This window comes from Podarcis raffonei, chromosome 6, assembly GCF_027172205.1.
Source record: "Podarcis raffonei isolate rPodRaf1 chromosome 6, rPodRaf1.pri, whole genome shotgun sequence".
In the NCBI taxonomy this organism is placed as follows: Eukaryota; Metazoa; Chordata; class Lepidosauria; order Squamata; family Lacertidae; genus Podarcis; species Podarcis raffonei.
Window position 1 is genome coordinate 53,353,433 of NC_070607.1, and position 14,879 is coordinate 53,368,311.

General features: G+C 45.8%; 1 protein-coding gene across 4 annotated transcripts in view; it reads right to left on the minus strand.

Annotated features, from left to right (window-relative positions):
• Nucleotides 1-988: 988 nt before the first annotated feature.
• Nucleotides 989-14,879, minus strand: part of LOC128415993 (chemokine-like protein TAFA-5) — a 29,070-nt gene continuing 15,179 nt past the window's right edge. For 3 of the 4 annotated variants that reach the window (XM_053392954.1, XM_053392953.1, XM_053392951.1), the window contains 2 exons: nucleotides 14,638-14,765; nucleotides 989-3,613 (listed from right to left, as the gene is read on the minus strand). In XM_053392954.1, coding sequence (XP_053248929.1) covers nucleotides 3,605-3,613; nucleotides 14,638-14,765 — 137 coding nt within the window. In that variant the 3' untranslated portion in view covers nucleotides 989-3,604. Of the gene's footprint in view, nucleotides 3,614-14,637; nucleotides 14,766-14,879 lie in introns of those variants that run through there. The other variant, XM_053392952.1, reaches the window with a different exon arrangement.

Genomic DNA, 14,879 nt, shown 5'->3' on the forward strand with positions numbered 1-14,879 from the left:
GTAGCTCCCCATAAAGTGATATTTTGAGGCATCTTGGAAAGTAGGCTCACTAGGAGCCAGGATGCAGGATGCTTCCACAAATGGAGTTAGTTTTCAAAGATCTCTGTCCTTTGTGTAAACACCAATGGGTTGAGTACTCATTCTCTTCAACTGCTTTCAGGACCACTCAATATACAAATTTATTTTCCTTCCCTGCACTAAAGGGAGAGCATGCCATATATGAATGCTCCCCTTAATCTGATGACTAGGAACCCCCATTCCTTTCTTACAGTGACTCTCTTCCAAGTATGGCAGGAAAGTGGGTGAACACTCCACATTTTCCACATTAGATCCCTCAAGTGCCTGTGTAACAGAACATTTACCGCAAACAAGTGCAATGGTTGTCTCCCATGGGATTCCACTTCCTGTGTGTCATATACCAATCCTTCCACAGGTGTGTGAAAGGTACACTCTTGCATTTTATTTTTTGTTTCTGTGCCCAACGACAAATTGTTGCATGTTTCCCCCATGGAATTCCTCCTCTGAAAACTGCAGATCCTGGTTTCCTCCTTTTTTCTTTAACCCTTTTCAAGCATTCATTACCTGTGTGGGTAACACATGAAGGGGACCGCAATGACACACATGACAGCAATGTTTCCCAGCTGATGTGATCAGCTCAGTCAGATGGGAGCATGTAGGATTTCCTCCAAAGGGACAGAGACCCAGATTGGTCAGGATTCTCATCCCCGTAAAAAGATGAAACCCACAGCCAGGTTTCAATCATGTGTTGGCTGGGAGACATCACTAGCAAATGCCTCATTATCAAAGGGCAGGACTAGCTGGTCCCTTCACTTTCAAAAATGAATGCCTGGATACTGTTTTTTTAAAAAAATAAACACTGAATGTGCACATTGATACCCCTACACCTCCCACTGTCTGGGTGCTATAGTTTTTACCACTGAACATACACACATGCAAAAAAACCCAGGAAGGATGGGGAGTGTTCTCGTTGACTAGTAAAGTTAGAATTTTATTTCCTTACCTTTTTCTCTTTTTTGACATCACAAATTTTGGAAATTTATTACAGTGGAAAAGGCCCTTGCAACATAAGAGTCCAACTCACAGTGAGACCAGAAAAGGTGGGGAGGGATGCTGGGATGAGAGCAGACCCCCCAACCTTTGATATTTACAGGTGAGGGAGAAATTCTCAAATTGTCGATCAGTGCCAACCAATGGGGCTTGGAAAGTTTTAAATGTTTTGTCAAGTCACCAGAAGAGGGTGATGGTAGAATTGAAGAAGTTCAACATGTTGCACTTCTAGGCGAAGGGAAGAATTGAAATCAACAGGTCAGATAGTGCATTCAGAAAAAAGGAAAACCAACAGTGAGTCTCTGGGTAAAAACTAATGACAGCCTTGAACTAACGGCAAGAGACTCTTGTTCTTCTCCAACTGGGCATATGTGTTGATTCAGGGATGAGGAACCTGTGGCACTCCAGGTGTTACTGCACTACAACTCCCATCATCCATGACCATTGTCTATTCTGGCTGGGACTGACAGGAGTCCAACGACATCTTGAGGGTCACAGGTTCTCGATGTGTATTGTTAGTCTCTGCATTTTGAACTGCTCTAGTTTTCTTGCTGTATCAACCACTGATCAGGCCTTATTGTCTCTTATTATGTGTTGATTGGTTGTTCCTAGGTAGAATTCCTATTCCTGCTTAGGCCTGTTTTCTGCAGAAAGTCTTCTTCTGGCCTTGTGTCTTGCCAACTCACCCACCCCATCTCTTTTACCTCAGTCCATCTGATTAAGCCTTCCATTCACCCTCCCCCACAGCTATGTATTTGATCATCTGCATTTACTAGTTGTTGCCAGTCAAGGTGAAGACTGAATTTAGCTGGCTGGGTTAACACACAAACCGGAACAACTTGCTGTCATTTGCCTGGTGAGACTTGAGCTAATTGACCCCGACTGCTGGGATATGTCAAAGTCAAGGAAAGGAGAGCCCATGGTTTACCATGCAGGCTCAAGGTATTAAATTACACCCCCCACCACCACAAAAAAGAGGCAAAGCCATGATTAGAACTGGAGTGTATAGTGGAACATTAGCTATAATCACCCTAGGATGCGACTGGGTCTTGCTGTGGTTAGCATTACAAGCATCTGGAGAATGGTGGACCACATCTATCTCCCCTGTGACTTGGATTCTTCCTGACACTGGCAAACCACAAATAGCTGTACCAATCCCCTAGCTGTTGGTTGATAGTGCAAAGGGCAGGCTGGGGTGGACCAGGACTGGTGTGGATGGCAAAGCCCAGGCTAGCAATTAGGACAAGGTCTCTGCCTTAATCTCAACCTTTGGTTTGTGGTAGTTTCTCTTCCACTTCCAGTTTAGTACTAGAGCCCAAATCAATCATGGGAGAAACTGCAACCTGGATGCTTTCATTCCTATATAGCATAGCTTGAAGAAGCAAGCGCTGCAGTTAAAAGTTCAAACATTGAAGAGGGATCTCTTTCAAAGGCCCAGGGCTGCAATATGCCTGGCAAAAAAACAACCACTTCAGAGATTTCCAAGGCTGTCCAAATGGGTTGAACTAGGGGGAAAATTGGATGGGAGTTTTATGCTTTTCTAAAACCAGTCATGAATGAATATCTTTTTCCAGTCAGAATGCATGAACAATGGCATGTAGCTAATCATATTAAATCAATTCTGCTCAGATTTTGAGCTTGCTCCCATTAAGTGGTGAAGGGCAATGTTTGGGTAGGTGCCATGAGTAAATGGAGATAAATAAGAAGCTGTAAACACAAAAGGAAGAGGAAAGCTCATTAAATACACACATTTGTTTTTTTTTTGTCCAGGTTATTTACCCTGCCATTTCACAAGGACCTTTCTTTCTTTCTTTCTTTCTTTCTTTCTTTCTTTCTTTCTTTCTTTCTTTCTTTCTTTCTTTCTCACAGTATGCCCCATGCCTTTGGTGAACTTCCTCTCCTATGTAGGCAGAGAAGGCCACAGTCAGGAGTGGCAGCCATGACGCGTACCATCCCCCCCCCCCAATCTCCTCATCTCCATTGGATTTGGGGGAGGGAGGGGGAGAGAACGAACAAGTGAAAGGAAGAGGCACAGGGGAAAAGAGAACATTTTCTTCACAGCAACTGGAGAACATCCCAGACTCTTAGCAACTGCCTCAGTCTGTCACAGCCATATGTCTGAAGGAGGCAGCCATTCCCCAAATCCAAGAGGCCTGTAGAAATCTTGAGTACCAAGTGGCAGAAATCCTCTGTTGTCATTGGGAGGGGGGAGAAATCTAGGGAAAACTGCATTTCATATTTAGAAACCCACAAAATAAGCCAGAAATAGTTATATTTGCTATGGGGAAGAAAGGGAAAGAAAAAAAGTGGAGGAAATCTCACAGGTACAACCCCAATATACTCTGTTGGTAGCCTTTGTGTTCCATGTTCAGGCACAAGAGGAAATACAGTTGGCATGGGCCCCAATTCATGGGGATGAACCCATGTTGAAGAAGCGGGTCGCTCCCTTTCCCCCAAGATGATTTGATCGCTGAACTGCTGCATCAGTGTGCAGGAAGTAGAGAAGCTGCTCTCATGGGCAGGTGCACCATGGCTGTCAGGAGACCTAGAGAAGAAGAAGCCATAAAGGGATTGGGTATATTGTATTGTATAACCTCTTGGAGTTATAGTTCGCCTCAGGCAACAGAGTTTCACACAAAACCTTGTACATGTGTACTAAAGACAGCTTGTACCTGTGTCCAGTGTAACATGTGAACAAGCCTAGGAGATATCAGAAATCACAGCGTTACTTTGTAGAAGTTGCAGTCAGCATAGATAGTGCTCTCGATCAACCTATTGTATTTTCTCTTTGCATTCCCAGTTTTTCAGATCATTCTACCTCAGCCAGGCAGCTCCATGAGCCAACTGGGAGCTCCTGGGAGCTCAAGGGGAACATTGATACCCTCCACTGAACAAAAGCCAAACCAAGTGTTTCGCAAAACAAAATCAGAGTATGTGCCTTTGAATGCAAATATTCAGTAGTACAACTCTTCAAATGTAAATTCCACATGCCATAGATCCTATGGCATGATGTTCCACCTCAAAGGTTTAATTTTAATGTACCATTTGATTAACACTGCACCTCAAACTAGACTAAATTTAAAATTAAAAAGGGCATAATGTCAAATTACATCAATGACGAAATTGGCTGTGTGCTGTGGTACAGGTGTCACAATGCCCTCTCCCCTGCCCTCAGGTCTTGTATTTAATTTTTTAAGGCCACAACTTGCTTGCCAAGTGCATCATTAGCATAGCATAGGGGTAGGGCACCTCAGGCCCAAGGGCCAAATGCAGAGTGCTGTGGCACTAAGACCTCTCCTCAGGCCCCACTCCCTCACTGATCCTGCTTCACACACAGTTTTTGCCTGGCTGGACTGCTGTGGCCTTGAATTCTGCTGAGGCCTTTTGCTTGTCTGAATGGAAGATACCAAGGGCTGTGTGAGTGTACATGTAAAAACTAGCCTCCTGTTCATTTATTGTGCATACCGCTGACATGTGGTCCTCGGAAGGCTGCCTGGAAGAGAACACAGCTCTCCATTTGAAACAGGTTCCTCACCCCTGAAGTAACATGTAGATAGGTCCCATTCTTGTTCTATGGGGCCAGCTCCCTCCTCCTGTTCACTACAAACAGCCTGACACCAGTAGGCTCTTTGGATGTTCAGCTTTACGAGCCCAGACATGTAACACAAGTGACATTCAAACATGACCGTGGAACACATGAATGGGTGCGCTGAGATGTGACAGAGGTTTGACGGACACTTTGTGTCCAGTATATCTGAAGGAGCATCTCTACCCACATCGTTCTACCCGGACACTGAGGTCCAGCGCCGAGGGCCTTCTGGCGGTTCCCTCGTTGCAAGAAGCCAAGTTACAGGGAACCAGGCAGAGGGCCTTCTTGGTGGTGGCACCCATCCTGTGGAACCCCCTCCCACCAGATGTCAAAGAGAAGAACAACTACCAGACTTTTAGAAGACATCTGAAGGCAGCCCTGCTTTGGGAAGCTTTTAATGTATGATGCATTATGGTATTTTAATATTTTGTTGGAAGCTGCCCAGAGTGGCTGGGGAAGCCCAGCCAGATGTGTGGGGTATAAATAAATTATTATTATTATTATTATTATTATTATTATTATTATTATTATTATTAATTATTTGTGAGCCTCAGCTCAAGAGCACAGACAAAACCTGCTAAGGAATTCCTATCTTTCCCAGCCCCTTGTGAATTCTGGACGTTCAGCTGTGTACGAAGGTGCAGTGGAAGGTGGCCCACGCACCGACCTGCGCCTAATCAGCTTGCCTTTATCCTGTTAAGTCCCACTGACATGTGCCACACTCGCAGGTGGCAGATCATAACAGCTTTAAGCACATTCGCTTCGGATTTTCCTCCTTAATCTCACCCTCGGCTTTTTCCTTTGGGTTGGAGAATGATATGCAAGAGTTTGGGAGCTGTGGAAAAGGAGGAGGGAGCAAGCGTTTTCCCCAGAGGACTAGATTAGTATGAATTCTTCCACAGGAAAGAAAGAAAAGTAGGAGTCACATTCAAATTTTTTGCAGAGTTCAGTAGAAACCTGATAGATTTTTTTGGTATGGGCATTAACATTTCTATCAGACCTGCCCTAAGAGAAACCTCAATTCCCCATTATGGGGATGGTTCCAGGATGAAGTGGAAACGCTGCCCTCATTTTGTTCTGTGAGCTTTTCAAAGTGCTTCCTCATAAAATGTTAGTTTCTATAGAAGGAAAGTGAACACAAGTTACAGAGTGGAGGCTGTGCAAGGCTCCCAATATGGAAGGTTCAGGAGGTGCACTATTCCTGCTTACAAACTTTCTTGCAAAAGGCCACAACCAGGTGGATTACAGTTTAAAGTAAGAACATAAAAATAGCCTGCTGGCTCAGGCTAGTGGTCCCTCTACTCCAGCATCCTGTTCTCACAGTGGCTCCTCAGATGTCTGTGGCAAGCCTGTAAGATGGACATGGCAGCAGTCTCCCCTCCTATGGTTCCCGTCGACTAGTATTCAGAAGAATTGCTGCTTCAAACCATGGAGGCCCAGCACAGCCATCATGGGTAGTAACCTTTGACAGCCCCCTCCTCCATGAATTTGCCCAGCCCTCTTTTAAAGCCATATAGGTTGGTGGTCATCCTTGCCTCTTGCAGGAGAGAGTTCCATAGTTTATCTGTCACAAATCTTCCACCATACAGCTTCATTTGATGTCCGCAAGTCCTAGTGTCATGAAGGAGGAAATGTTCCTCTGCCCAGCTACCCAGCGCCATGTTGCCTCTTACTCGACTTTTCTCCAAGCTAAAAAGTCCCAAATGCTGCAACCTTTCTTCATAGGAGAGATCCCCTTGATCATCAGGGGTGCCCTTTTCTGAACCTTTTCCAATGAGGCTCTTTTTTCTTCTTTTTTGCAGGGTCCTGTGTTTCCCCTGATTTGTACATAAATGATTCAGTGGCAAAAATGTGCAAACCCCACATTGTCAACCAGCTTGCATGAATATTTAATAATGCAAAATAAGAGCTGGGGCGATCGGGACGGGATTTGCCAAATCTGCGATTGCGTTTGATAAATATGGATGAGTCTCTCCGCTCCTCACACACCCCTCCTCCATCATCCCCTGTCCCGAAAGACCAAGGTGGATTTATCTCCCCTTAACAGCCGGAGAATTACATGCAGGGTCTCAATGCATGGATGAGACAGTGGCATTGGGAGGAAAGGTTTAGATTTGTTAGGCACTAGGGAACTTCCGGGGAGAGACTGAGCCTGCACAAGAGAGGCAGGTTCCGCCTGAACAGCAATGGAACCAGACTGCTGGTGTTTTCATATCCAAAAGGCTGCAGAGCATCTTCTAGAAAGATATCTGAAAGGAAGCTGCCAGGAGCTGGGGGACCATCTGGTTCAGGATGTTACTTGTCCCATGAGGGTAATGGTGTCAATATTTCAGGTCATGGAAGTAAGGGAGAGATAGATCTTGGCAAAGGGCATACAGGAAGAAATGACAGCCGGCGAGACCAAAGAGTTGTGGGTGAAAATTGCACATGAAAATGATGTATGGAGAGGGACATAATGTTCTGTTTATGAAACAATGCTAGCTGGAGGCTTCCAGGGCAAGATGGGGGAAGTGGAGGGCTTGATGCTAAAGGGGAACATAAAGAGGGTGGATGTTTCAGAAACCCAGTGGGACAAAGGAAGATAAGATATCCCAGGATGCAGAAAAAATGAGGAGGGGGATATTGGGAGTGATGTTCCTCTATGCGTTAAAGAGGGCACTTTAACACTAAACTAGAAAACGTAAGTGGAATAAACTCTTCCATTGAATCACTGTGTGTGGAAACTTTAGGGTCTATAAAATAATTTGGTGCTGGGGAGTAAACATACAACTCTGAGAAAGCTCTGGGAGAGATCTTGATGGAGAAAGAGATCAAGAGAGGTAGCCAAAGGAGGAAAAGGTTGGAATATTGGGTGGTTTAAACTTTCCGTACGTGGAATGGGTGCAAATGCACATACAAGTCATAACATTTGTAAATATGACAAAGCCTTAGAACACACTCCAATCCTATGTCTCAAAGGAGGGCATCCTAAGGAGAATGCATCAGATCTCCTTCCGCAATAAAAGAGCTCTGGTGTCAGAAAGGGAGATCAGATGTCAGATTTTCTCCCCCTACCAATGTAGAAACATCCAGGACACTGGCCCTATTGACATACCAACTTCAACATCAGTTGAAGGGTCTGGCAGAGAGGACGGCAAAAGGTATGTTCCGAAAGACCCATAGTCTTCTCAGCATCACCTGCAAAACCAGCCCCATATTTCTAATGAGAGGGAAGTTGTTTTAAAAAGTCAGGCAAAAGAACGAAACACAAGAGTGCTTTTCCAATCTCCCTGCTGCTGAGAATCTGGCAGGATTTTGAATAAGGTTATATCCACACCATGCATTTAAAACACACTTATATCACTTAAGAGTCATGGCTTCTCCCAGAGATTTCTGGAAACTGTAGCTTATTAAGGTTTCCTGGGGCCTTTCAGCACCCTTAACAAGCTACAGTTCCCAGGATTCTTTAGGGGAAGCCATGACTCTTAAAGTGGATCGCAGTTGTACCTTAGAAGTCGAACGGAATCTGTTCCAGAAGTCCGTTCAACTTCCAAAACATTTGGAAACCAAATCATGGCTTCTGATTGGCTGCAGGAAGCTCCAGCAGCCAATCAGGAGTGCCTTCGGACATAAGGGTTCCAAAAATAGTTCGCAAAGAGAACAGTCACTTCCAGGTTTGCGGCATTCGGGAGCCAAAACGTTTGAGAACTAAGCTGTTCGAAAACCAAGCAATGACAGTACTTCAAATGGATGGCACAGATGTCATGTGACCTAAGGCAGTCAAAATTGTCTTTAGCTCCCTTCTCAAACCTGAGGAGCCTTAGTCATAGAACGGACTGCAGGGGAGGTGACACTGGGCATATCAGACCGACTGGGAAGACTGAACACAGTGCAATCAAATGCAACAGATATGGTTATGAGGAGAAAGTTGTCCAGGAAATCCAACAGTTATATTTCATTTTAAAAGAGAAAACTTTTTCTTTAAAAAAGGAGATTAAACAGGAGGAGGTTGAATTAGAGAGTCAAGAGGGTCAAATCCCTTCAGGGAGTTATTTAAAACCACAACAATAGAAGCTCAGTTAGAATGTATACCACAGAACATGAGAGTGACTAATAAGTCCGACAGAATGCCAGCAGAATTAATGAGCAGAGTCAAGGAAGCTTTAAAAGACAAGAAGGCTTCTTTTAAAAAGTGGGTCTTGCCCAATGAGAATAAAGGAAACTCTCTGGAAAAAAACAAATTTAAGTTGACAATAAAGCAAGCAAGAAAGCAAGCAAGCAAGCAAAAAAAAAAAAAAGGATTAGCGCACCATGTTGTTAAAAACAATATGTCAATGATTAAAACATCTTTAAACGCATCAGAAGCGTGAAACTAGCCAGGAGGCAGTCAGGCCGTTAAGAGGACAAAGATGTGAAAGGAATTACTGGAGGAGGATGAAACTGAATGCATTCTTTGTGTTGGTCTTCATGGGAAGATGTTGGACAGACACCTAAACACACTTTTTCTGGGCAGGAAAGAGGAAGTGACAAGAGATTAAGTCCTTCCGCTGATTCACATTATTTTTTAAACAAAATCAACAACACAGTATTGACAGCATCCAACAGAGAGTTCTGAAATAATTCAAATGTGCAATAATTGTTCTTATTTATGTAATACCATCTATGTACATGCCATTTCACCAAGAACAGGTTCTGAAAAACCCCTGCTTCCAATGGGCTTAATCTAGAAAGGGACATACGGGGACAGCAGGGGAAATGGGTAAATTAAGCACTATATTGAAAAACAGGCATGTAGGCAAGGAGGAATATTTGATTATTTTAATTGCATATACTTAAGCTGTGCAAAGACAATGTGGTTTGTTATAGGTACTGGTGACTGTAGCACTGTGAGGGGTAAACCACATTTCCTCCCTCTGTCTCTGTCATATATATATATATATATATATATATATATATATATATATATCCTGGGGAAAGTGTATCAAAAGGCAATGAAAATGATTAACAGGTTGGAGCACATTTCCTACAAAGAAATGGCAATGTGTTTCGGTGTTTTGTTTGTATTTTAGGATGAAGAAAGGCAACGAGGTGTAAGAGGTAAAAAGGTAAAGAACCCCTGGATGTTTAAGTCCAGTTGAATTCGACAATGGGGTGCAACGCTCATCTCCACTTTCAGGCTGAGGGAGCCGGTGTCTGGGGACAGCAGAGGCTCACAAAATTATGTGTGAGGCAGAAAAAGTGGAGAGAGTTTCTTATTTATTGAACATAACAGAAGAACTGCAGGTTACCCAACTGAATTGATTGGTGGCCGATTCAGACAAAAAGAATGCACTTCCTTCATACAACACTTAAGATAGAATGGCTCCCATTACTGATGGCTTTAGTGCAATCCTAACCCTGATTGCACCGATGTGGCTTTACTGCCATGTCTGCAGACTTGCTCAGCTTGTCAGCCAGGGTGGAAGGTAGGGGTGCAGGCAAATCACTGCCCTAGGCTGGAGCTGGCAAAATCACTGGGCCCATATCAGCCCCAATGTTATTACATGATGGAAGCAGTGCCAGCTTAGGACCCAACCGATCAGCCTTGCCCCTCCCCACCCCAAAAGCTTGTTTTCTTATCTCCATAATGTTCAGACACATGCACCCACATTGCAATATCATCGTGCTATATATTTCTCCACCCATCTCCCCCACTGTGTGTGGCAGCATGGAACAGGGAAATGCACAACATGCTTGCATCGTAATATGGGTGTGTGAGAACTTGAGGTGAGGCTGCCATTTTCCGTGGCAGCCCTGGATCAAGTATGATGCCTAACTTCTGCCCTAAGCGTTGCACTGGGGGAAGGAAGAATTTCAGCAGATGTGAAACATGGCCAGGGGAGGCCGGCGGGGGAAGCTGCATCTGGTGCAATTTCTTCAGCGCCATTATTTACAGGTGCAGGAGCCCTCCTGGCAGCTGGTCTTGGCAGCCCAGAGCAAAACATACGTGGGGGGCAAACAGGCTTGGCCTGGCAATGTCCATCTCCGCTCTTCTGTGGGGAGCATTGCTCACCTCCCTCTGAACCTCGAAGCCTCTGGCATTAATAAAATATCCCAGTGTGCTTCTGAAGCAACCTCCAGCTCCCCATTCATTGTTATTCACTTACTGAGCTGACTGCAGCACGGCTGCTGGGCCTCGCACATCCAGTAGCCTGCCAGCTGCTCCTGGATCCGTGTGATCATCTGGGAGGGTGCTGCTAAAGGAGCAGTTCGGCTCTGATGCCTTTTGAATAAGAAATAAACTGGCACACACCCCTCTTCTTCCTGGGTGCACTCTTGACCCTACGTCCCTTCCCACGTCAGGTGGTGGACCACAGCCAAGCAGCTCTGCTCAAAAGCCAGCTCCAGAGAGGCTGGGAGAGCATGAAACAGGCCAGCCATGGCTGCAAAGGCCCCAAACGTAGGAAAGTGGAACTGGAGGCATCACAAGTTTCTTGGCAAGCCAAAGCTAATCCTCAGTTGTAGAATGGTAGCAGGGGGGGAAACAGGTTTTCAATGTGAAACGTCAAGTTTCTCCACTACCCAACATCAGCAAAAAGCACTGCTATGCTGTTCTGATGTGCCTGTTCCCCAAAACTACTAGAAAAGGGTGAACAACCCAAATTACAATCCACATGCTCTCCTGTAGTTAACAGGGTGGCTTCAGATGTTCCAGGAAAACTGTTTTTACACTTTAAGCCACCTTTGTGAATGTGGTTGTATGAAGGAGTGGTTCTCCAGCATCACCACACTTCCGCTTCCCCAGATTTCTGAAGGGCAGCAACCCTGGGCTTGACCATGTCATTGTTCCCCATCAGCACTGAATCCCCACGGAGGGGGGGGGGGAGGAACACTTCCTGTGCCATTTCTGATATAGAAGTGACATGCTCTGAATTGCCATGAACTGAAATAAGAAGTAGAAGGTGATCTGCACCGACATTTGTGCAACTCAGTTAACATAGCCATCCCTGAATTCTTCTTGGTGCCTGCTGAAGACATTCTTATTTAGACAAATCTACCCAGATGTTTGGGATGCGGGTGGCGCTGTGGGTTAAACCACAGAGCCTAGGACTTGCCGATCAGAAGGTCGGCGGTTCGAATCCCCGCAACGGGGTGAGCTCCTGTTGCCCGGTCCCTGCTCCTGCCAACCTAGCAGTTCGAAAGCATGTCAAAGTGCAAGTAGATACCTTCCCGCCAGAGCGGGAAGGTAAACGGCGTTTCCGTGCGCTGCTCTGGTTCACCAGAAGCGGCTTAGTCATGCTGGCCACATGACCCGGAAGCTGTACACCGGCTCCCTCGGCCAGTAAAGCAAGATGAGCGCCTCAACCCCAGAGTCGTCCACGACTGGACCTAATGGTCAGGGGTCCCTTTACCTTTACCTTTACCCAGATGTTTAGAAAGTTTGTGTGAGTTTTTAATTTGAGTTTATTCTATTCTTGCTTTAACTGTGTGCTTTAAATTAAGGTTGTAAGTTTTTTATTGTTTTATCTTTTCTGTAAACCGCTTTGAGTTTTTTTCTACAATCAAGTGGTATATAAATTTTACAAAACAAACAAACCTGCCATTCCTGATCTACAGAGGTTGCCAAATTTCATGGGTGACCTTGGGCTAGTCTCTCTCATTAGGTCTTACATTTGCAAGGTTGTTGTGAAGATAAAATGTGGGAGGGGAGCAAGACATGGATGCCACCCTATGCATCTTGAAGCAATGGCAACAAAAAATCCTAACACCCACCCCGGTGGGACCTACAACAGGATATTGCTGTGCAGAATAATCTTTTCCGCATTTCAGTCATGGCCTCCTCCTCATACTCCATTCTTTTTCCTCTCCCATCCCACATGGTTTACCATTGGCTGTCCCTCCCTTCACCCCCCTGCTAATGGTCAGTCATTCTTCCACAACCTTAGCATGCTTAGTCTTCATTAGGTTTTTGGGGTGGGGGAATGCCCTTCGCACTTAAGGCCCCCCTCCCATGTTTTTTGCACATCTGCAAACTCTGCTATTCCCCTGAATCTGTTTATTCTTTCCCTCTTGTGTATGACTGGTCCCATTGCAGCTACATACAGAACAGCACTCGCAGTCTGAACATGGGCAATAGGAGGAACAGCCACCATAAAACACAGACAGGTGGAAGGAGGGATGCAGCAGTTGCACTCACAGCCCGCTCCTTCTTTCATCTTCTTCCCCCACCTGTTAGACCAGCAGGCGGAGAAGGAGATTAATGAGAGAGACCAGGAAAGCAACGGCATGGGAGGTGCCTTAAAGCGCTCTAAAGCATGGGCGTGGTCTTCAGGCTGAAGCCTGGCAAACTGAACAGAGGGAGAGTGGCTGGCGTTTCCCTTAGGAATAAAGAAGATCCAGCTTTAACTATGATGCACATTCATTTTTGCTGAAGCCACACTGCAGCACACCCAGCACAAAGCCAAGGCAGTAATCCAGGACTCTTACTATTCTGCTGTCAACTTGCATGGAGGAAAAAATGGAGCTCCTTTGTTTTGCAGGCCTTATTACTCCCTCTCTGCACCGCCAAGAGCTTTGTTTAAGATCCACCCAAATCCATCTCTACCTGTCTAGGCAGCAGTCGTTTTAAAAGGCCCTCAGAGAGCACGATCCCTCCTGCGCCTGCGGTGAACTCAACAAAACAAATTGCTTGATGTGGGTCCCTGCAAGTGAGTTATATTAATAGCTGGCAAAGCCCTCGTGCGTGGCCCATGTACCAACTCTACTAGCAAGGCTGATTCCCCACAGGCAGAAGGGGCAGGCAATGACTCCCTGTGCTCACAGAATAAACGGGAAGAAACGGCACTGCATATTCTGCCAAAGCTGAGCATCGCTTCGGGCATCCTCTACTTCCCAGCATTTCCTCCCTTGCTCCACTGTGATGGCACATATAGTGACCCCCTCCCTTCAAAACAGCCGTCTGGATATGGTGTTTTGAAGGCTAAGATTCTTAAAAATCCAGATGGTAGGCCACATCCCATTTCTGAACTAGTTCAAAGAATGCTGGTGGGAATAAATGCACCCCAGCCTCGCCTCTGACATCCCGTCCCTGCCAGCCACACCCAAGACAAGATGAATGGAGATTCTTCATCTATTTGCCAAGATGTGCTTAGAAACCCTCCTTGTGGCTGGGAACCCTGGCTGGGCAAGGTTCTGGATCACAGAAACCTTCTGAGCATCTTCAGCCAAATGCATATGTAATCTTCCTTCAGACAATGTGGGAAGGAAAGGAGATGTTGAGGGCAGGCCAGTCCGATATCCACTATTTATTCCCTACCAGGAGTGCTGGTGAAATTTGCTATGAGCTGGCCAAGCCTCTAACTCAGGGGTCAGCAAACTTTTTTAGCAGGGGGCCGATCCACTGTCCCTCAGACCTTGTGGGGGGCCAGACTATATTTGGGGGGGGAAAGAAGAACGAATTCCTATGCCCCACAAATAACCCAGAGTTGCATTTTAAATAAAAGGACACATTCTACTCATATAAAAACATGCTGATTCCCGGACCATCTGCGGGCTGGATTGAGAAGGCGATTGGGCCGCATCCAGCCCCTGGGCCTTAGTTTGCCTACCCATGCTCTAACTGGCATGTAGTCTTGCTTGCAGGATTTCCCCATACCTTGGTACCAAGAATCAGATTACATCCCTATTCTCCATGCAATCTTAGAATGACAGAAAAGGGCTACACTACAGGGTCTGGATACAAAGAACAGGAACAGACCTTGCCTTGTGGTATTTCTGCACAGCTGGTACCTACAGAATTGCTCTAGGCAGAACACGGTTGCTGCAGCCATTACAGATCTGCCATGGGCCGAAAAGAAGTTTCTTGGCTCACAAGCTGCTTCTCTCTTTTCACAAGATGCCATCTGGCAAAAATCCTGCCCCTGCTATGGGCAACTTCCTCCCTCCTTCCCTCCCTTCCCACGGCTCAGTCCCCAAAGGAGGAAGTTGGTTTTGCTCAGTGACTCCCAGGGCAGTTTGCTTACCGTGACTGTTTTTATTCGCCCCAGTTGCCGAGTGCAGCTCCAGCCTGAACGGTTTATTAACAAAGTGCACTGCTCCCCGTCATCGCAAGGCTCCATTCCGCACCACTGTTTGTTGACAATGATCTGGGCTGCCGAACGTAGCCAGGGAGGTAAGGAGGAAGGAAAGAATGGAGAGAGAGAGAGAGGCAAAAAGGGGCAAAAATTAAGCACAGGTTTAACAAGAACCATGGATAAAATGTGAG